The sequence below is a fragment of the Astatotilapia calliptera genome, chromosome 15 (assembly GCF_900246225.1).
Source record: "Astatotilapia calliptera chromosome 15, fAstCal1.2, whole genome shotgun sequence".
Taxonomy (NCBI): domain Eukaryota; kingdom Metazoa; phylum Chordata; class Actinopteri; order Cichliformes; family Cichlidae; genus Astatotilapia; species Astatotilapia calliptera.
This window is the reverse complement of record NC_039316.1, coordinates 15,699,364-15,723,453: the sequence shown is the minus strand read 5'-3', so window position 1 is coordinate 15,723,453 and position 24,090 is coordinate 15,699,364. Positions and strand designations below refer to the sequence as shown.

Genomic DNA, 24,090 nt, shown 5'->3' with positions numbered 1-24,090 from the left:
GCTAAGTGTCCAAGTCCAAGAATGCTAGATAGATCCATTTCAAAGACACTTTAAGAGTACTTCTTACACAAAAACACACCATGCCTCACATTTAGTTTGTTGGGATCTGATCATCTTAAATGTATTTAGGGTGACTAGGTCCCACAAGGAATCATGTGGTTTTCTTCTATGTGACAGTAAATGCTCTTACTTGAATCTAAACCATATTCTGTAGTCTTGGCCATTTTAGTCAGCTCTGATTTAATAAAAACAAACTTTTAATAACATTTGATTTTTATATTCTGGGGCTGAAGGTGAAACAGCTCTGTAGTCGGCAAAGTCAGACAAAAGTCTGACTTCGCTTGTGGAGGCAATTAAAAAGAAAACATTAATGATCTCACCAGAGAGGCCTTGACCGTGTTCATCTTCACTTATGTACCACCTGCTACTCCAGCTACTTTAGCAGAACCTCTGAGTCCTCATAGCACAGACTGAAACTACACAGTGTTATTTGAAACTACACAGGGAACACTGTGTAGTTTCAAATAACTAGCAGTCTTCACTGCTAGTTATTTGGTTTATGGACATACTTACCATGTGTAGGCTCACAAGATTACATGCTGAGATACCAATCTAACACCCCATTGTGGGTTCATGTTCTGGAGACAAACAAACAGTCTCAGTCTCACTTACGCACATGCACATTAAGCACATGACACTGAGAGTGGACCTCATGTCCGCCCACACAAACATGCTCACTCACTGGAGTTGAGGAGGATCATGACCTTGAGGCAGACGTACTCCTCCCTGTGCAGCCTGAGCTCTCTCACCCTGGTTGTGGCAGCTATCAGCATGTCAAAGATCTCCACAAAGCCCTGGACGCAGTTTCCTTCTTCTCTAAAAAGACAAAAATGTTATTTAATTGCATCACACTCTTGATTTTTACCTCCACAAATTAGCCAGACATAACACAGATGTAACTCCCACCAAGAAGTAAAAGATGATCTGCTGTTTTAACTCTGAAGCACTTTACACAAGAGGAAGGAGAGTAACATTAGTGATGTCTCTCAGCTGGCAGAAAAGATCACCAAAAAAAACCCCAGAATAGGTGTTTTAGGTTCTTAAATGCTAAAAATGGGTTGTTGTAGCCTATTGCTAGGTGGTTGCCAGGCAACATGATGCCATCGTAATATGCGATGTAGCTAAGAACCTTTAGGAGCCAGATTTGGTTGCTCAAGCCCTGATGGTCTAGGAGGAGTTGACAGACACAGAAACAAACATACAGAGGTTTGGTGTATTATCATAAGATATTGTGTGTAAGTACACTGGGAACCACCAATAACTCTTTTTAGAAGCAAGTGCCTCTAATCAGGCGAGTGAAACAAGGTTTAGGAGGTGGTACCTGCTCAGGCTGAGGTCAGGGCAGAAGATGAGTTTTCCTGGATGGTCCACTGACCTCCACATCAGTCCAATCATCAACACCTCCAGCCAGCAGGACTCCAACAGATGGACCTGGTCTACGAGACTAAGCTCCACAAACCCTGAGAAAAGGATGTAATCATAAAGTACATAGCTGTGAGCAGATGAAGCATATCACAGAAACCTGAATAACGAGTCTAATGAGCAACTAGGCAGCAGCATGAAGAGAAACAGGAGGTAAACAACTTGGTTGGAAGCAATTTTTTCCATCTCATTGTCCGTAAATGCAAAAACAGAATGCTGACCTAAAAATATCCAAACCAAAAAATAAATAAATAAATAAAAAACAATAAAATAAAACCTAAAACAAGCAAAACCCCTAAAAAGACCACCTTTTTACAGGCAGTGCCATTAAGAGCAATGTGAGACTTGATACTGATTAACGAACCAACAAGGTAAAACAAAAACACGGCACCGTCTCAGCAAACAGGTTAAAAAACATAATAACAAGTACTGATTACGAGGCACCTCACAATTTACTAAGAGTTAGATAAATGAAAAAGACCCAAAAAACAGGAACCAGTGTCCCCGAGACAGGCCTTGACTGTGTCTCAGTCTGGAGTAGCCCTTGCTGAAAGGCGGTGGGTTGGGGTCGGTATCTTAGTATCCCCTCGGCTTGTTGCCTGTACACTGGAGTTTTTCCCGATGGACAAACAGTGCCAGGGCCTGCCAGGGCTGCCCTTTGTCACTAATTACCGATCCAGGAGGGGCTCAGAGTAGAGTTGCTACTCCTCCACATCAAAAGGAGCCAGCGGAGGTGTTTCAGGCATCTGACAAGGACACTTCCTGGGTTCCTCCTGGTTGAGGCGTTCCAGGCATGTCCCACCAGGAGAAAGTGGGACATGCCTGGACCTGGGATACGCTGAAGAAATGAGATCTCTCAACTGGCCTGGGAGTGCTGCCTTTGTGTTCCCCCAGAAAACGCTGGAGGAGGTGGCCAGGGAGGAAGGTCAGGGCTCATCTGCTTAGGCTGCTGCCCCTGCGACCCTGCCTCAGATAAGAGGTAGAAAATGGATGGATAGATGGAGGTTCCCTCCCACTGGGTGACCACCGATGTGATCACCTAGCGAAGGAAAGTTGTCTTCTGATGGTGTGAAGTTACCGTAAGCTTTCTGTGAGCTTTGACAAGATCTGTCACTCTTTAAATTACTTTTTGCAAAACGCCAAGTAAACTAAATCGACTTGCACCGACAATCATGTCAGAATCAAAATTACACAAAGATTATTGTACTGCTACTCTCACGTTCAATATGATCATTTATGCATACATATGAACACGCATTCCCAATAAACTGCTCAGTGCCACAGACTTGTATGGCCTGTGCTGCTGACTCAGGCTACGACAACAATGAGCATTCAGACAATTCACTTTGAAATTCACGCTTGAAATTAAATTCTTTTCTTTGCTATAATGATTTATTTCACTTTTTCAGGCTTAAATTTGTTAAATTCACCACAAGCAGTCAGAATTCATTAACAAGGCTACAGAAATCCACCCTTTGTGATACATTGTTATTTCACAGCTCACTGCCAGACTCCAGTTCCATCACTGCTGCTGTGTTTTACAGGCTCAAACGCTAAATAAAGCAGACACAAATGACTGTGCCAAGCCACAAACACATCATTAGCTGTCTTGAGACAGTGAACTGCTCAGCGAGAAGAATAAAATACCTAGATCTGTTATCATTAAAGTAATTTTTACTGATGTTGTAGAAAGACTCTTTGTATAATCTCAAACCAATTGCATTTCTCAACTCAAGCAAACATGAAAACTAGACATAATAACAGCTGTTTCAGGAGCACTTTGAAATGCCCTTGTTTTATATAGAAAAGCTTTCATCTAATACAAGATTCAACTAATCAAAATGTTGTAAATGAGAACTAACGATTAATGATGGCAACTTTGTTACTGTGTGTGTTGTGCTATATACTCACCAGCTCTTTTGTCAAGTGCAAATATTGACTCTTATCAGCTTTCAAATGGAAGCAACTCAGTGCTTTTAAGAAAGTATAGAAGTCAAAATGCTAGAGTTCAAACCAAAAATCAGAATGGGGAAAAAAAGGTTATGTAAGTGATTGAACATGGCATGGTTGTTGGTGCCACACTAGTCTAGTCTAAATAGTCTGAAAGAGAGAAAATACATTGTGATCTGAAAAGAAGTCAGCAGCAACTGTTAAAATCACACATGTTACAATCAAGATATGTAAAAGAGCATCTCTGAATCCGCAATATGTCTCTGAAGCAGATGGACTACAGCAGCTCACTGTGTTCCACTCTTGTCAGCTAAAAACACGAGGCCAAGATTAAAGTTCACACAAGATAACGGACAAGAAAAGACTGGAAAAACTTTTCCTGGTCAAAACTTTAGATGCTAGAGCCAGAATTTGGTGTAAACAACAAGAACGTACAGATCCATGCTGCCTTCTATCAAAGGTTCAGGTTGGTGTAATGGTACAAGTTTGGGCTTCTTAGTACCAACTGAGCCCTGTTTAAATGCCACCACCTACCCAAGTCTTGTGGCTGACCATTTATATTCCTTCATAACTGAAACTATAATGTACTAACTACAACGTCATCTCATGGCTGCTTGCAGCAGGCAAACACACCATCACAAAGCTCAAACTGGTTTCTTGATCATGACGATGACCTCACTGTACTCATATGGCCTCCTCAGTCACCAGATCTTAAACCAACAGAACATCTTTGGGATTTGGTTGAATAGGAGACTCACAATCAATCACATTGATGTTGCCTAAAAATTACAAAAAGAAGTGTATATTTTCTTCATCAGTGTATACTACACTTTATTTATTCATGACATGAATTGCTCTATTGGCGAAACACTTATTTGTGTCAGCACTCTGGCTCGAACCATTAATTAAGTGGTATTGCCACATTGCTATGTAACTTTGCACATGCACAGTCGGAGAAAATCTGCTGGTAAAGTGATATTTGAACCCTATTTTTGGACCTGTTTTGTTTTATTAGATTTGAATGGGGACACTGCACATACATTTTCTTCTGATTGACCAATGAAAATGGAAGGTCTGATTCTCCACATTCATTTAGAATTTTTGTTGACCTGAATAACCTGAAGAAGATAAAAAAATTTTTTTAATTATATAAATTCATCTAATTTTTTTTTTGAAATATCACAAAAACAAACACCTGGAATTTTCTTGGCCCAGCTAATCATGTGAACCAGCTCTTTATCTGCCAGGTTGGTGAGCAACATCATGATGCTTGCTTCGGTCAGCGGCCTCTTCGCGTCCTTCATGAGGTAGATATCTGGCGGCTCCGCCTCCAATATCCGCTCAATTAGCTGCTCTGGGGTCAGTGCAGGTTTTTCGGGCTCATTTAATGAACCTTCAGCTGGTCCAGTTATGCCCTTTGGTTCAGCTGTTATGTACTGTGAGGATTGACGGGTTAGCCGCCTTGCCTGCGAATTCCTGTAGTTTCCACGCTCCTTTCGAATACCTGTGAGTAACAAGGCAAGCATTAAATTATAGCCAATTTTAACCCATGTTCCAGACTGTCCATATCTGTTAAATTTTGCTGTTGTTTTCTATATAAGATTGCAATTTTGGGGGGTTAAGAAGGGTAAAGCAAAAATGGCAAGTAGCAAGTCCATCAGTTACAGACAGAAATCACTGAACAGGCTACAAGATCTGGCACCATGTAGTTCCTACTTGGAAAACAAAATGTCGGAATAAACTGAAATCCAAATTTAGAGTATGGGAATCCTATTTACTGCAAACAGATGTTGAAAAGATTTGTTTTGTGTGGAAATGATTAATAGAGCCAGTGGTGGCTTTTAGAGCCAGATCACATTTCTCATATGTAGAAAAAAAACTAAAGTAAAAGCGCTGGAACCATATTAAAGAACAACATTTGGATTAAACTTTATTTCTATCCAGATATCCCTGCATCATTGCAGTGATACCCATAATTAAAACTTCACGTTTTAACCAAAACACTACAAGAGCAGATCAAATGCAGGAATGAAGACTTCTTTAATGAAATGTGAATTAATAGGCAAACAAATACTAAAACATTATGGAATATTAAAACATATATTGTTCTTGCTCTTGCCTATAATGAAACATAGTTCTGTCATGTTGTTGTACGATTCTACAGAAAAAATAGAAATTAACTGATCTTACAAGTAAACAAGAACATTAGAAAAATATATTCAAGCATATGTATAATATCAATACTGTATAATTAGTAATCACATCATTCAAATTTTAGATAAAATAAACCAAACATCATCAGATGACCAAGTTATTTAGGTAATAATCAGAACATCAAGTTACTGTTGGCTGGATTCAGAAAAACAAAATGCAAAAACTTCTATCAGAACTAAATGGTAAATGGCCTGCATTTGTATAGCGCTTTACTCAGTCCCTAAGGACCCCAAAGCGCTTCACACTACATTCAGTCATCCACCCATTCTCACACGCATTCACACACTGGTAATGGCAAGCTACGTTGTAGCCACAGCTGCCCTGGGGCGCACTGACAGACGCGAGGCTGCCGGACACTGGCGCCACTGGTGGCCCTCTGACCACCAGTAGGCAAACATGGGGTTAGTATCTTGCCCAAGGATATTTGGCATGCAGCCAGGAGGTAGCCTGGGATCGAACCACCGACCTTCTGATTAGTGGCTGACCTGCTCTGCCACCTGAGCTACAGCCACCCAGCCATATTTCAGAAATATGAAACAATGTATACATATAATCATACTAACCACATTTGGTCATGCCAACTTCATAGCATTTGCGAAGGCGACATGCCTGGCAGCTCTTGCGGCGGTTCTTGTCAATAGTGCACTGATTGGTTGCCGGGCAGATATAGTCATTGTGTCCTAAAACAAAAAGACACAAAGAGACAGACATTGAGACAAAAATAAAAAGTTGGATAGAAAAAATGAAAAATGAGTTGTATGAAGAAAAATACAATGCAAAGTTGCATCCCTGCACAACAGACAGGCAGACTGAGAATTTCCAGCTTGTGCAGCTTCCAGCAAAAATCATTGATGACAAGCAGTCCTTTGTGGTCAGTTCAAGTCCTCTCTCCGTACCCTGGCCATTTTGCTCAAAGACTTAATTTGCATAGGCAGACATATTGTTTGAACAGTGGTATTTTCAGAAAAATGTCAACTGTGATCCAAAATTACCATCTAAATTCAGTTTAGCATGATATACGCATACTGGTTTGCCTTAATGTATAGCAATGGTTAAATAGTCTAGTTTTGAATATATTTGTTCAAAAGCTCAAAGTGTTGTGTAATACAAGATTATGTCATAACACCTGTAAAATAAAGCTTAAATTGACAACATACAAGTTTTAGCTTCAAATTATCATTATGAAATAAATTTTGATTATAATGGGAAGTTAATGACTTGACACCACAGAATGTGGATTTGTTCCAGGCAAGCCTCTGACTAGGCAATCTGTCAGGCAGCGAGTATAAAAAGCTCTGGGAAACTGGACGTTTAAGTGCACAAAGTTTTCCCTGATAAGCATCAGTAGAATCCTCCAGGTGACAACCAGAAAAGCTTCGTACTGAAGTGATAATAGCTCCAGCGTGTCTCCCCCAAATAGAGATGGGAGCAATTATACCATGTAGGACACAGCTATGAGCCAAAGAAGGCTGTTTGGGGAAATGATGTTTTGGATGGGTAGATAAAACCATCACAAAACACATGAAAGTCAGGGAAACTGCTCTTTGTCCAGCTGTTTTGTGGCCTGTGTGAGAACAGTGTGGATGTCACAAATTTGTACTTAAACGTGGAATATTATCAACTTTATTAAGCATGGGAATAAAAGAGCAGAACTAGTACTAATATAATAGATATAAAGATGGGAATTATAGTGACCACTATCCACAAAACATCCACTAACTGAGCCACGAGGTCCAGCAGGGATGAGTCAAAGCCATCAGACAAAGGTCAGCAGGAGGACATCAGATCATTTACGCGTGTGGAGCTCTGCGCAGACTTGCTAATACTGCACAGAAAGTGCGCTGTAGTGACTCAGTGTCAGCGCTACCAACTATTAAAACAGGAGCATCCAAAATCCACCAAGATCTAGGGTGTAAGGTTATATCCTAGAGGACTTATTAGTTTATTCTTTACTAATAAGTCAGCAAGGCATAAACATAACATTTGGATGGGTACGCGCAAAGGTGTTACGTCGACATTAATATGAAACTGGTGAAGAAAAGCGCAGAAAAGCACAAAAAAGACACTTAGATAAAGTACAAAATAAAACAGAAGTGGTGTGAAACACCAACCAACAAGAGCAAAGTTGCACATCTTTAGATTTGAGAGAAGCAATCAGGACTTTGCAACAGTGACACAGTTTTAAGTAGTGCATGAACATCTGCTCTACCAATCAATCTGCAGTAATATTTACACCTCTGATGACGTCTCACAAGTGTTAGCTTTATTTTCATACCAAGATTGTTTACACAGACTTTGTAATTGCAGAGAAATACTCCATTTATTTTGGTCATTTCATTTTCAAGCAGAAAGCCCCTGGGGGCCTAACAGGTTAAAAGTTAATTCCCAATAAAACCAACTGTAAGTTGTTTAATAACATTGCTGTCTGAATTATTGTTAAAGTCATGAATTATCACCTTTAAAGTGTTTGTGCTAATAACACCATGTACGAGACAGGCATGGAGAGCAGCACTGACTGGGAGAGGCTTTAAACAGATGACATACTCAGTTCAACTTTCAGAATGCACAAGCATCTACTTAAAATCTATTTATTTAATTTATCATCTGTGATATTATTAGGTACGGAGCCCCGCAGGGGACATGGGAGAAAAAAAAATTAGGGAGAAAAAAAAATAAAATTAAGACGGACTTTTGCGAGATCTCGCAAAACAAACTCGGGATCTCGTAAAAGTATTGCGAGATCTTGCAAAAGTTTTAGTCGCATTCTTCGGAGGCCGCCAGCTCGAAGCCGACCGGGAGGTCGAGGCACGATGTGCCGGGAAAGCGGTGTTCCTCCCAGCTGTAGTAGGTCTCGACCTCCCGTTAGCTTCGAGCTAGTGGGTGTCAGATCTCCAAAAACGTCGGAGCACTTTTGCAAATATGTGATGTCTTGTAAACCGAGCAGGTATCTGACGTTTACACAACTACATTCACGCCTCAAAATATCTTAAAAGTGTATTTTGTGACCCAGAAAGAGTAATATTACAACTAAGTAGCTGCCGCTATTGTTCGAATTCAACTTTTGCGAGATCCCGAGTTTGTTTTGCGAGATCTCGCAAAAGTTTTGCGAGATCCCGAGTTTGTTTTGCGAGATCTCGCAAAAGTTTTGCGAGATCCCGAGTTTGTTTTGCGAGATCTCGCAAAAGTTTTGCGAGATCCCGAGTTTGTTTTGCGAGATCTCGCAAAAGTTTTGCGAGATCCCGAGTTTGTTTTGCGAGATCTCGCAAAAGTTTTGCGAGATCCCGAGTTTGTTTTGCGAGATCTCGCAAAAGTTTTGCGAGATCCCGAGTTTGTTTTGCGAGATCTCGCAAAAGTCCGTCTTAATTTTTTTTTTTCTCCCTAATTTTTTTTTCTCCCATGTCCCCTGCGGGGCTCCGTAATTAGGTACAATTAGAATGTAATATTCATCTCCCTTAAATAAACAGGCATCCAACTGAGAAAATTAGCTTTTCAACTTTGCGACTCATTTTATTTCTCTATCTGATAAGAAAACCATTCGGTCAGACAGTTATTTGTTGTGAATGAAATACAGTTTCAAGCACTTTTAAGCACCACATTTGAAATTCAAGCACTTTTCAAACCTTGAAAAGTGTATTAAAATTCAAGTATTTTCAAAGATTTCAAGCAATTGTTCGAACCATATGTATGTTTTGTCTCACCTTGGATGCTCCTCTTGAAGAAGGCCTTACACCCCTCACACGACCAGACTCCATAGTGGTAGCCTGAAGCATAGTCATGACACACAGCACAGTAGTGGAGGTCTGCCTTCCCACCTGAAGACGCCATGCTCTCCTCGCTCTCCTGGGAGCGCCTCCTCACACTCTTGCTAACAGACAGTTTTGAGTCATGATTTCTTCCCAAGACAAAAACATGTAGATTAAGTATGCAAAACAGTTGATTAAAAGTAATACACAGTAATAAATCACTGAATCAGTAATGTGATTACAGATGATTATTTTTAGCTTGCTGTAGCTTTAGTTGAAAAAGAAAAAACTGGAGAAAAAGGTTACTAAAAACAGCTGTTCAATAAATAACAGGTTAAGTACTAATTGAATAATTATTAGCTGGCCAACTACTGATTAAAGAGCACAGCGTAGTCAAGGTGTTGCGCCCAGTCCTACCTGGTTGTTATAACACTGTCCCACGGAGTCTGGGCTGACTGGCCTTGCTGGGATCGACCCTGGGGGCAGTGCAGCGTAATGGGCGTCCCCACACGGCTGTAAAATAAAGAGGCGCTCAGAGACTGATGGACAGAGGAGCATTCAGAAATGCTCGGACCACCGTAGCTGAAGATAGTTGGACTGTAAAAAGGTATGGTGGTGAAGTCATGGCCGAGGTCGGTATATGGTGAGCGGATACAGATGGGCTGGCTTGTTTCATGGGACAGACCAGGAGAAGAGGAGCCGAGGATCGGGGAGAGAATGCAGCTACCAGCTCGGCTGGAGTCGATCTCCTCGAGCTGCAGCAGCTTCTCAGGCGAGGAGGCAGCGGCCATCATGACACCAAACGCTTCTAATATCACTTGAATTACTACATTACCGGCAACTGGAAAGAGTCGCCAAAAAACAACAGAGCTAAGAGAGCTACCTCAGAGCTCACATGGTCAAAGCTGAGAAATGGATTTTACTTTGCTTTCTGCTCGGCATAACTGAATATCCTCGTGAAACAGTCCAGAAGATGGAGGTTTACAGGAGAGGAGTGTAAGACAGGGTAGGAGGGATGTTCACTATTCCTTCTCAGTCCTGCCATGGGTTTTTCATCAGTAAAAGCAGCAGAACTTTCCACCTGGACAAGAAAGAAGAAGGGACAGGTTGATATATTGAAATACACGGCATGTATTTCAATATGCGATTGTAGATGAAATAAATATATTTCATTTACAATCTCTTCTTTTAAACTTTGGTAAAACTTCATACTTAGCTCCCCTGATAATATCTGAGTACAATCAGTTTACAGAAAAAAAGGAAAAAAGTAGAATCAAAAAGAATGAAAAGAGTGGGAGCAGTAGTCCCAGCTAAGCCTACCACTCCCACTCCACAAAGAGAAGCTACAGGGTGTATAGATTTCTCCAAACACTGCACATACTAGGGTTATACGTGGCATGCACATAGGAGGAATTCTAGTGAAATTCCTGAATCACTGGAACTGGTGCAAAATTGAACCCTTCTAACTGTCTGAGCCCCTCGCCCCATCTCTAGGAGTGAGCCCACACACTCTTCAGCGGAAGCTTACTTTTGCACAGTGTAGTGGTTTATAGGGCTGTGCGATATGACCAAAATCTCATATCCCGATATAAGAATTCTATCGTCCGATAACGATATAAATCACAAAAATGTAACATTGTCTGTAAATTCTGTGAATCTCGGGCAGCTCGACTTGCGTGAAGTGTTTCCAGCTGCGCGTCCTTTACCCGGAGTCGAGTGTTTTAACCGATGCATGAAACTATACATTTATAGACACAAGTTGTAAAGGCCGCCGTTTTCTTTGTATTTATTACACGGCGTGCTGCGGGGAAAGCCTGTTCTAACGTTTGAGTCTAAGGTTTATTTTTTACTTCTCATCTGTAAATAATCTGCTCTTTCACGTGATTCAGTTTATTTTGAAAAGTCTCAACAGGATCTTGAGCTTTATTGTGAAAGGTGTATGTGGAACATAAACAAGCCACACACGAAGGTGTTATCGTCGCTGTTACTAATGACAACGCATAAAAACAGGCGCTTGTCCGTCAGTAGTGTGGTTATATTACATATAAGAGAAAGAAAGAACTTTAAGAAATTAATATAGCCACTACAGTGACCATCAGAACGATGAAAAAATATAAAAATGTCAGCTCTAACGATCAGTAGACGCTACAATTTCACTTGCTTCTTCAAAACACCTGCAGTATCTACCAAAAATGGTGAGAGGAAAAAGAAATTGTGATTTATGATGCCCTGTGGACAGAAACACCTGAAAGATCAATAAATGCAGTGCGAGTGCACAGTAACGCACCACAGTGCAGCCCAAGGACACGTTGGTTTACTCTTACCACATCTGATGAATCAAATCCAGCAGTTAATCATTCCTGAATGGCAGGAGTCTGTCTTCAGTCGCTGGTACACAGTGTCTCTACCTTTGTGGCATAAAGCCCACACCTGTAAGTCATTACTTATCCAAGAAAAACGCCTGAATTAATCTCAGTAAATATCAGAGAAGAGTAACAAACTCGATAACCCGTAGGAGTAGTTGGAGGCTTCTGCTACAAGTAAAATGAGCACTGCTAAAGAAACGGCAGTAAATGGACTCAGAGCTTCAACTGTCATAAGTGCCAATTAATTATTTGGGACAGTTTGAAAGAAACCAAGGTGAATTCTCCTTTTTATAACATGAAATTCAACCATGCCTGCAAATGCTGTTCTTACAGCTGTGAAAACATAATGAAAAATGAAGGCAGGGAAACACAAAATAATATTTTCATCAGTGACCTCAAGGATTTATTACGAAGCATGAGAGTTATGACCTCTACTGTGGAAGTTTTGCAAACAAACTTTTCCGATGATGCCCTAAAGACATGTAGACACATTACAGGCCACTGAAGGATGAACAATTTACATGAAAAACACCCAGCAGTTGAGAGATTCATCCAATTTTGGTTTGATTTGTTAAAATTATTTTCAAGATAATCTATTATTTTGATGACTATAAACAAGTGGGAAAACATCTAAAGACGGGTTATGTACCTAGTTATGTGGTACAAAAACCATAAAATCCTCACATTTATAAAGCTCAAACCTGGATTTCTGATTTTAAAAACTCACTAAAAGAAAGGATCGTAAAAACTGTTTCCAGTTTCTGTTGATTAATTGAATAATCATCAGCATTAGAAATTTTTACTGTGGAAAAGTTCTCGGTTTCAGACAATAATGCACAGAGTAGTGTGTTATTCTCTTGTGAAACAGTTGTGCTCAAAATTTAAAGCTTTCAGCGTGCGATAAATTGGAGTCCTGCGGTGTTTGAGCTGTTGTTCACTCAGTTCTTCCTGCCTCATTTTTTTATGTGAATGTGCAACTATTTTTTCTCTTTTGACCTAAATAGCAGGTAAAATTCACACAGTACATAACTTTACTGAGTGGATAAAATTCTTTTATTTCAAAGTCAAAGTCCGAGGATGTTTTATGAGGTATGGAAGAAGCCGACTGGGGATGGCTCTGGTTTGCTCTGATATGGTTTAGCACCTGTTTAATGGTTCATCTGAATTTTTTATTTTCTTGTTTGAAAAGCCAACATTTGTTATAAATACAGGGGTCTTTTAGCCTTTAGGTACATAACACTTCAAATCCTGCCCCCCCCCACACACACACTCTGGACCCCCACCGATTCGCATACTGCCAGAACAGGAGCACAGAGGATGCAGTCTCCATCGCACTGCACTCTGTCCTCTCACACCAGGACAACAACAACAACAACACCATGGTGATTGGCCTCATCAACGACAACGATGAGGTACAGGGAGGAGGTGGATCGTCTGGCTGAGTGGTGCGACACAAACAACCTGCTGCTTAATACCGAGAAGACCAAGGAGCTCATCGTGGACTACAGGAGGAATGCTGACCCACATCCACCCATCTACATTAAGGGGACGGCTGTGGAGCGTGTGAGCAGCTTCAAGTTCCTGGGAGTCCACATCTCCGAGGATCTCATCTGGACGACCAACTGCTCCAAGCTGGTCAAGAAGGCTCACCAGTGCCTATTCTTCTTGAGGACTCTGAGGAAGAACCACCTGTCCTCAGACATCGTGGTGAACTTCTATCGCTGCACCATCGAGAGCATCCTGACCAACTGTATAACAGTCTGGTACGGGAACTGCTCTGCCTCGGACCGGAAGGCGTTGCAGAGGGTCGTGAAAACTGCCCAACGCATCTACAGGAAGCGGTGTCTGAAAAGGGCTGGGAAAATCACCAAAGACCCCAGTCACCCATCACATGGACTCTTCACCCTCCTGCCCTCTGGGAGGCGCTACAGGAGCCTCCGGACTAAGACCACCAGGTACCGGAACAGCTTCTTCCCCACAGCTGTCAGACTCCTGAACTCTGCCTCCTGACACCTGACTCACATTAAACACATGGACTGGACATACACACACCCACAACCACCTACACACACACACACACACACACACACACACACACACAAAATGGACAACTGTACCCTCATACACACAATAATAACAACATGGACTGAACCACCACTCACAACCACTAACACTTTATATAGCCTCTGTAGAAATTATCCACACATCTCACTTATCTTAACTGCACTACTTTATAGTTCTGTGTAAATAATCATTCTGTACAATACAATAAATTTTAATTCAACAACTGTTTATAACCTGCATATCTCATATTTCTGTATAGTTTTTTATATTTATATCCTGTTCATAGTCTGTACATACTTATAGTTATAGCATATTCATAACATACTTCATACCGTGTACATTATAACATACTAGAGCAGGGCGATATGACCAAAAATATTTATCACGATATACATTTAAAAATTTGCGATAACGATATAATTGACACTAGACAAAATACTTTACAACTCCACAACTTTATTTGTGCAAAAAAACCAGCAATGTATTTTCACTTAAACAAGCAGCTGTTTTTTATGTGCATTAAAGTTATATAAAAATGTAACAGTGCAAATGCAAATTCCTTGCTGATAGTTTAACCAAAAGGCATTTCCAGTGGAAACTGGCCGACATATCCTCAGCATAACCATGTATAACATCCACAAAACTTAAAAAGAGGTTATACACACACAACACGGTAATATTATGTTGAAGCACAGTACGTATCACTCCGCGAGGCTCCTGCCTACGATAGCCGTAATGCTCCGACAATCCATCAAGCGGTGCGGGTTCATAGCTTAGCAAAGTCATACTAAAACATTTGACAGATTTTCGAGCGCCGTGTACGACATAAAATCGTTTCGAGGTCAGTAAACACAACCAGAATTCATACATAAGGCACACAGGATTATAAGGGGCACTGTCGATTTTCAGAAAAATCAAAGGATTGATTTTAAGTGTGCCGTATTTTCCAAAAAAACACGGTAATAACGACGGCCCGCTAGCATGCGCTACCAGAAATAGTGCTTTGTTGTGTATCTGACGGACGAAAGCTAAACCAGTTCCACACCACTGAAGTTGTAGCATTTTTACAAACCAGTTCTGGTTCATCCGTTTCATTCAACGATCCAGTTTCGCTCTTCTCATTCTGCGTCGCCGCCATGCGCTTATGTAAACATAGGCACTGCGCATGCGCGTTTTACCCATATCCTATCGCGATATTTCATTTTCCTATCTTTGCCCAAAATTACACCGGTATTACCGTGAACGGTATGATATAGCCCAGCCCTATAATCAGAATCAGAATCGTGTTTATTGGCCAAGTATATGTGCAGACACATACAGGGAATTTGGTTCCGGTAGATGGTGGCTCTCAAGCACAGCAATGTAAATCACACACACACACACACACACACACACACACACACACACACACACACACACACACACACACACACACACACACACACACACACACACACACACACACGTGTCTATATATACACACATTACACATACATACACAAAGCTGTGTAAACCAACTATAAATAACGAATCTAAACTTATATACATAAAATACAGAAATGAATGAGGTGGAATGAATACTACAAAATGTACATAAGGTGCAGTTGCAGTCTGGCAGTGGGAGCAGTGTGACAGGTCAACTGTTAAGAAGGGAGATGGCGAGGGGAAAGAAACTGTTCCTGTGTCAGGTGGTCCTGGTCTGCAGGCTTCTGTACCGTCTGCCAGAGGGCAGCAGATCAAAAAGTCTGTGTGCAGGGAGTGAGGGGTCTGTGATGATTTTCCCTGCCCGTTTCCTGGTTCTTGAGAGGTACAGATCCTGGATGGAGGGCAGGGGGGCGCTGATGATCCTTTCTGCTGCCCGTACAGTCCGCTGCAGTCTGCTCCTATCCTGTTTAGTGGCTGCTCCATACCAGACTGTGATGGAGGAGCACAGGACAGACTCAATGACCGCAGTGTAGAACTGGATCAGCAGCTCCTGTGGAAGACTGTACTTCCCCAGTTGTCTCAGGAAGTACATCCTCTGCTGGGTCTTTTTGAGGATGGAGTTGATGTTGGTCTCCCACTTCAGGTCCTGGGAGATGGTTGTACCCAGGAACTTGAAGGTCTTCACAGTTGACACAGGGCTGTCTGATATGGTGAGGGGGAGCAGAGTTGAGGGATGTCTCCTGAAGTCCACTGTCATCTCTACAGACTTAAGAGTGTTCAGCTCCAGATTGTGCTGACTGCACCAGAGTACCAGCCGCTCAACTTCCTGCAGACTCATCACCATCTTGAATGAGGCCAATGACAGTGGTGTCATCTGCAAACTTTAGGAGTTTGACAGCCGAGTTCTTGGAGGTGCAGTCGTTAGTGTAGAGGGAGAACAGTAGTGGTGAGAGGACTATAACATACCATAATAGACCTATTTCTGTAATATACTCACATATCTATATTATTGCTAATATATATTGTAATATATCTATATCGTGGCTAAAGCACTTCTGGATAGATGCAAACTGCATTTCGTTGCCTTGTACCTGTGACATGTGCAATGACAATAAAGTTGAATTCTATTCTATTCTATTCTATTTTTTAAAACAGGAAGATTACTTAATAGGACTAGATTTTGCAATCCCAAGTGATTCAGCTCAGTACTTGCTCCGAGTGGATTTTGAGGCATCTGTTCAGTTGGCTCCAAACAAACAGATAAATTACAATGTATGATGAATAGAGCAAAGACCAAAAGCGAAACTAAACAACAAAAACAGACAAAAGATAAAATCATGTTGCTCAAATAAATGCTAAACTTTTTCCTTCTGCAGAGAACGTGTAAATAAGCAACTGTTTAACAGAACATATCAGTATATTTGTTGTTCCCACAGCTTGTTTTCGCTGCCCTTGAGTGTCCAAAAAACATCAGTTACTGCAACGGATTCGAAGGTGAATTTGCCTTAAAACCAATTTGCATTTTCATAAATACTAAATTAGGGCTGCTCAATTAATCGAATTTTAATCACGATTACGATCTGGGCTTTCAACGATCATTAAAAATGACTGAGCCAATTATTAGCCCCTCCCTCATTTATCCGCGACACCTTAAAGGCCGGTCTGTGAAAATATTGTCGGGCATAAACCGGTCCGTGGCGCAAAAAAAGGTTGGAGACCGCTGATTAAGAGGACCCGAGGGAAGCTCGGAAAGCTAAGCAGAAGTTATTTGGAGAGGAGAGTGACTGCCGTTGGTTGAAAAGAGAGGTAAAAAAAACTTCAGTGGTGTTGCACACTATTTTATATTATTTTTTAAAGTCATTGTTAACCCTTTAAAGCCGGTCAGAGCAGCATGCTCCGTTTTGTGTAACTATTTTTAAATCCCTGTAGAACCTGAACCGTGTAAGCTAGCGCAATAATTTGTTTTGCATATGAAACCGGAGGAGTTGTACTTACATCTTATGCCATCAGCTTGTCCTAGGTCCTTCCACATATAGCTTTGCAAAAATTGCATAAAAAGCGCTTGCAGGAACAAAACAGCAAAACACAAAACCAGAAACACGCTTTGCCGATCCGATCAGCTGTTCGTAACACTTCCCACAGTGAAACAGAGGTCAGCGCGAACTATCGCATGTCCGCCATTTCCTGGCCGAAACCGGAAGTGACGTAATTTTTGCGGAAATGTAGTTTTTTTTTTACTTGTAGGCCTTAAAGGCCTATACTGGTCATGTTTGACTTTTCTGAATAGTTTCTGGGATGCTTAGAACTCAAATTGCACTGCTGGAAATATTTTATTTTGATGCACCTGCTGTTTTCTTTGCAAATTTGCATCATAGGATTGTTTTTTTGTTTTTCCTGCAGTATATAAAAATTGCTGTATCGCCAAAATAAAACTATGAAGATACTCAAAATAAATTTCCTGTTGTTGTAAACTATTTTTTGCAACTTTTTTGTATTTAAGGTTTTGAGGGATAAACCTCTTAAATTTCTCCAAGTAGAAATATATGTAAAAAAACCAAAAACGATTTTCAATTTTTTTGTAGTTTATTGCACTTTTTTGCAATTAATGTAGTTACTATGGACTTAATGCATACATATTATTAAAATATGGGCTATAACAGTTGTATAGCAACTTGAAATGCTCCCACAAATGGCACTACAACATGTAAAAAAATAATATAAGCTCTGGCGGACTTGGTTCTATAGTAGGTCTTAAAGGGTTAAATAAATATCGTCAAATAATCGAGATCTCAATTTCAGTGAAAATAATCGTGATTATCATTTTTGCCATAATCGAGCAGCCCTATACTAAATGCAAAAATGTGCCACATGTACTTTGAGTATATTTGGAGATTTTTACAATAACTAAGGCAAACACTTGCTCCCAAATTAGCCTCGACACACAACGAACTGAATGGTTTTTTATAAACATATCTGGTTTGATAAATGATCCACTCCTTAGCTGATGACAGATAATTGATTCTTCTATGGGTTTATAATCCTTTCCTTTCCTGAATGACTGAAAATCAAAGCCTATGAGCCAATTTCTGAGGTTTAAATGCACTGGTTGCCAGCTCATCGGTTTCTCCTTAATACTTGGGGAATGATATATGATTAAAAGTAGATCAATGGATCACAAAAACCTATAAATCAATAACGAGTCGGCATCTGATTACCTGTAATTTGAGGAATGTGTGCTGGTGAAAGCATTAAAGAAGAACAGAGCAGGAGAAGGAGGACTAGTTGTCTTCTTCAACTAGTCTCACAGTGATTCTTGTGACCTTGTGTCTGTAGATGGTGAATGTTCCTCCCAAAACAGATGAGTCACATTAAAAGAGATTGCGGCAAGGTTTTTCTTCTTTAATTACCAATCCTGGCTAAAAGCAGATGTGGAAGAGTTTTTGTTTCCTTTGAAGCTTTGACCTTGCCTTCAGACTTCCTCACTGTTACACTCTCTAGAAGTTGGCAACTTATTGTGGGAGAAAAGCTCCCTGCACATCTTGCTGCCCCTACTATCGGCTCACATGGTTATAAGGCTTTAAATTTCAAGTCAAGCAGTTGGGAAATCTTACTAAAGGATTCTTATTACCATTTCTGCATCTCCAGCTAATTCTGTTACAAAGTGACAGTGACGCCAGGACAAAAACCTGTTGCATCGTGAAAACAAAGGGTTTCAAATTTTAAAGATCTTTGTTGAATGATGAAGCAGATTTATGGCCATCTCTAAAACCTCACTTTCATGTCTTTGTGGGTTTAAAAACCAATTTGATGGGGTGCTGTTTGCTTTAGTCCTCTAAATGTCAGAGAAAAGCACTTGTGTCCAACTGAAGCAAGTATTTATTAAGCAATGGATGTTGTTTTAATCTAAAGGCATCTTAACCAAATAATTCCACAGCACCCATAGTGAGTGACCGAGGAAGCGGTTACCGCTGCACTACTAATCTTGACTAGTTTGGAACTTATTCTACTTCTTTTCTCTATTTTTACAACAAAAACAATTAAAGTGTGAATGCTGGCCCTCTTGGTCAGGTCTCTCTTTCGCCTTGATAAATAAAAGATTAATTTAAAGAATATAAATATTTTTCATTTGCAGTGCATTAGGAGAGCTAAGGATATCTCACCAAAAATGATGTCGTGTGGTGGATTATACAGACAGAAACCTCAGAGACTATGCATCATGTGGAAAAGAAAGCATACCTTCTTTCAAGCCCAAATCATCTCCCATCCAATACCATACTTGAGATTGGTACGAGGATTTTCTGGTTACATGCCGTGTTTCGTTTTCTCCAACCGTGGTGCAGCGAATTATAGCCAAACATCTCCACTTTCTCTACAAGTATTGTGGTTTGTTCAGATGCAACTTAGCAAACCTAAGTTGTGCTGTTATTCAGAAAGGTAAGAGGCTTTTTTCCTGTCAATATTTACTGGCAGGCCATACCTGTTCAATCTTTTCATCGTGTTCAGTCATGAATTTTGACATTTAGCATGCTATCTGACATCTAGAGTAACCCTTTCCAGATTGATGGGCAGCAACAGTTGTTTCTTCAGGCTCATGGCTGTTGTCTTTCCTGTTTGGCGTTGTTCTAATGCACACCTGAAAAATCCAGACCAGCAAACTGCCAAAAGTTTTGCTTTTATAGGAGGTGCTTACGCCTGCCCTGCTTGTTGATCAGGTAATCCCGGGCATTTGAATCAAGTGCATCTGGCTGCTACTTACTACTTGTATTCTGGCTTAATTTTTGTATCATAAAAAAAAGACACTGTGTAGTATGTCATGTGTTGTTGTACAGCTGAGACGGATTTATCCGTCTTTTGCTGAGGACGAGATTATTTTTATTATATTCTTGCACATAAAACGTTACAGTTACACACAGAAGGTGTACTTTTTCCCCACATGACTCAAGATTACATAGTTATAAATCCTCATAGAAATACACGTGCGTTAAAAAAGTCAAATCAATCTAAACTAGCAACAACACTATCTGTTCCCAATTATTTGTCAGAATAAACAAAATCTCAAGGCCGTGTCGTTCCCTTATCCTAAAACCTTACAGCCTCCCTAAAAAAATCAGGAAAAAATGGCCTTTGCAAAAACAGTCCTGCCTTACTGCACACGGCAAATACGTGGGGATGTTGGTGTAGGATAGTGCCAGAGAACGTGCAAAATATTTCACTGAAATGCACCAGGGAAGTGTTCTGTCTCAGACGATATGCAAATACCTTTCAGAAGAAAATTAAACACTTCAGTCGGCAACAATTAGAATGCATAATTTGAGGCTTCTTTGCACCACTTGCTCAGTTAAACATTAATTAACTCAATTACTTAGTCTCACTGTACACTTTAAATTGATCCAGAATGCAATACATTTGAATCTTCCAGGCTTATTTGTACAACATAATCAGCAATTATTCAAGATGGATTTAATAGATACAAAGGGAGACTTCTGAATTTAGTGTAAGCCAAGACAAAAGCAGTACTAACTTCACCTGCCTGACAATTCCAGATAGATCAACAACAAAAAAGTAGAAATATACCTGAAGATCTGTTCCAATAGAAGTAATAAGTGATACATTTCCTGAGTGGCTGTAGTTATTTCCTTCAACTAATTTGAAGGAACTGCACTGTAATAGTCGGTATTAGCTGTATTGTTATTTCCTATTGGCATTTTAGGGTCCGTAATGAAATGGAAATAGGAAATACTAATCTGTTCTCTAATTATTAGGCATTAAGACAATTGTATGAGCAGATAATAGCATTACTGACTGAAATAAGCATTTCCACAAATAAGACGTCATCTACCTGTGTTAGTGGTCAGTACTTCTCTGTTTATGCTGATTTGTTTTCCTGGCACAAAACGTTAATATTCAAGGGAAAAATAGACAGGAAAAAAAGGTATTGTTCTGCTTCAGTTATCTATCAAATTGCTGTTTTAAACATCAGTATTCCACCCAGGAATTCACAACTGATGCATCCTTAATTTTAACTAACGCTTCCCTCATGCTAAACAGCAAAAACAGTCACATTTGTTTGTATAGCTCTATTCAGACACAAGGAACATGGAGTACCTCAGAGACATTTAAATCATGGCTACAGGTGATACAGGATGCACAATCAATCATGACAGAAACAGAATAACAACAATTAGAATCGAAGGACAAACAAGACTAGAGTTGTTCCTGTGATCACAGATCTCTACTTATATAAATCTGGCATGTTAATCCCTGCCGTAGAAGTGATCATCATTGCAAATAAGTGTTGTTTCTTCAAAAAAAAGTCTCACAAAGTGTGAGAGGAGAGCTCTGATCACCTCCCCTGAACAACTTCTGTAACTCAAAAAGTCGATAATAAAACACCACTTCTCTCTAGGTCGAGTCAGTGCACACTGGCCTCATGTTAATTTAATTGCTAATATTTAATAGTCTACATCTTGAGACAAGTCAAGGCCACAACTAATGACTGCACTTATTATCATATTATCTGAAATTGTGTGCTGAAGTAAAATTTCCTCATTTTCCTCACCCAGGCTGGAGTCAAAGTAAAGCTATTCAGCTGTCAAAATTAAAAGAGGGATAAAAGCTTGTTATATTTGCCAGACCAAAGCTAAAATAAATGAATTTTAAAAAAGCTTAAGGGAAGAAAAATGACACCAAATCATCTGTAAAAATAAGATCACACAATCTTAAGCTTCACTTCTTACCTGCTGTGCCATGGACCAGATAAGTATAACTGACCTATTAGCACCAGAGCTAACTGTTTAAATAGACGACCCTGGAAATAACTACATATCTTGTATGATATGCACAAAGGAAAGGAAATTCTTCCTGTGAGCTTGATCCTAGCAGAGCAGACAGCTGGCCGATAGCAGCCTCTTGTTTACACAATGATAAGTGCTTTTTGAAGTGGCCTTGTGTTCACATTAGACTTGTTGAAATGGAAAACACTGATTCTCCACAAAAGTGCACGCAAAATACAGAAACGAGAGACCCTACAGCCCTAATGATCCAAGAATACACTGGAGGCTAACAGACCTTAAACGATAAAGGAACTAGTAAGATAGTTTGCGTATTAATAGCCTCCTTGCAGTTAAATCATATCCATACGACCTTAAACTTTTAAAGAAGCTTTTCAAAGATCGATTACATCCAGTTAAGATCTATGAATGGTTATTTTTAAAATACACTGGTCAGCTAAAGTCCTTAAAAGCCTATGTAGTGATTTCTTGCTGGAGTTTATTCTGACCACCTGTTATCTATGTTATCTGTATTTTATGCGCTTTCTACTACAGGTGCGGGCCTTGTTGCATTGATATTTGACCCCGCAACAATAAATCTGAGGGACAGCGGGGAGTCTGTGAGCGTCCTCTGCTTCAAAACGTATGTAAACGCGTGAAAAATAGTATTACCTGTTCCTTCAGAAACACCAATGGCAGGGGAAAGTTTTCAGGCCGACCCCACCGAGTCCCCTCGTGGCGTCATGCGTGGGTAAAAGTGTAAAGTCAAGTATTAAATAGGGCTGTCACGAACCGCTTAAAGTCCAAGCTCCGAGTTCACAGACAGCCCTGTTGCGCTGATATGAACCGCGGCTTTCAGCTCAGAGGCTAACGACCAGCAGCGTTTAGGGAAATGACTGCAAGCGACAGCGAGTTAGGTGCGGAAGTTCCGGCTGGCGCCTTCAAAATAAAAGAGATAACCACTATGAAGTAAAAACTGAAAAACAAACTGTGGAAAATGACTTATTATATATTTGTAGTAAATGGTAAAATGGTAAATGGCCTGTATTTATATAGCGCTTTTACTAGTCCCTAAGGACCCCAAAGCGCTTTACATATCCAGTCATCCACCCATTCACACACACATTCACACAGTAGTAGTTAATAACTGCTGGATGTCTTTTGATATGAAAAGAAATGTCAAGTTTGCTGTTTGTTTGGTTAGAATTGTTGTGCACTCGGTTACACTGCAGTATGTCTCTAATTGCTTTATTCTCCCATTGCATATAATGAGTCCAAACATTTGGTTTTGAATAGTGTCACTGCTATATGAATGGTTCTCAAGGTCCACCATGAATGAGCAATACAAAAAGAAAGAGTACTGAAATACTGAAAGTGACTTTATTTTCAGCCCTGAAGCAATGTGCCATTTGGGTGACCGAGTAACAATTGAATAAAAGCTGAAGCAAAGAACACGTTTGTACTGGACAATGTAAGAGACACCTGGCTGAATGGTAGTCTCGCATTTGACTCTTTGTAACCTAATAAATACAGACACACTAATTATACAGGTTGAAGATTTGGAATCAATCATATAAAAAGAATAAATGTTAATTTTCCCACATTTGCCTTCTTAACTTCAGTGAATTATATATTTATGTACATTTTTATTGACTCTAGTATTTAACACTGCACGACTGACACGTTTACAGTTTTGTGCTGCTTGAACAGTGTTCAACAATAAAGCAGTAGCAAAAACTTTAAAAATACTTGCACGTCTCATATTTTATAGACGGAGTGCAAAAATGATAGAAAAACAGTATATTGATCAATCTGGCCATTAGCTGCTACTTTTATTTTTTCCGGATCACCTTTATAAAGAATATTATTTTTAAAGACTTTTATGCTTTTATTATGAAGGAAATCCCATTTCCTTTAGTTTTTAATTTTATGGCGTAAACTTGGCACTGCCCAGGGAAACACACACAGACGTCAAAATAAACCACACCTTAAGTGGTTATTGTTTTTACCATCAACCAGTGAAAGTGAATGTAACTGGTTTTAAATCTAGTCAGTTTTAACCATGCAGTAGAGCTT

At 40.0% G+C, this 24,090-nt stretch overlaps 1 protein-coding gene across 5 annotated transcripts in view; it reads right to left on the bottom strand.

Moving 5' to 3' along the window:
- The window catches only part of esr2a (estrogen receptor 2a), a 28,664-nt gene extending 5,756 nt beyond the window's left edge, over positions 1–22,908 (bottom strand). The window contains exons 1-8 of one of the 5 annotated variants that reach the window (XM_026194218.1): positions 22,687–22,908; positions 11,714–11,797; positions 9,807–10,470; positions 9,345–9,538; positions 6,210–6,326; positions 4,628–4,936; positions 1,382–1,520; positions 743–876 (exon numbers count right to left, since the gene is read on the bottom strand). In XM_026194218.1, coding sequence (XP_026050003.1) covers positions 743–876; positions 1,382–1,520; positions 4,628–4,936; positions 6,210–6,326; positions 9,345–9,538; positions 9,807–10,183 — 1,270 coding nt within the window. In that variant the 5' untranslated portion in view covers positions 10,184–10,470; positions 11,714–11,797; positions 22,687–22,908. Of the gene's footprint in view, positions 1–742; positions 877–1,381; positions 1,521–4,627; positions 4,937–6,209; positions 6,327–9,344; positions 9,539–9,806; positions 10,471–11,713; positions 11,798–22,686 lie in introns of those variants that run through there. The other 4 variants (XM_026194217.1, XM_026194219.1, XM_026194221.1 and 1 more) reach the window with 4 other exon arrangements.
- Between the last annotated feature and the right edge of the window lie 1,182 nt (positions 22,909–24,090).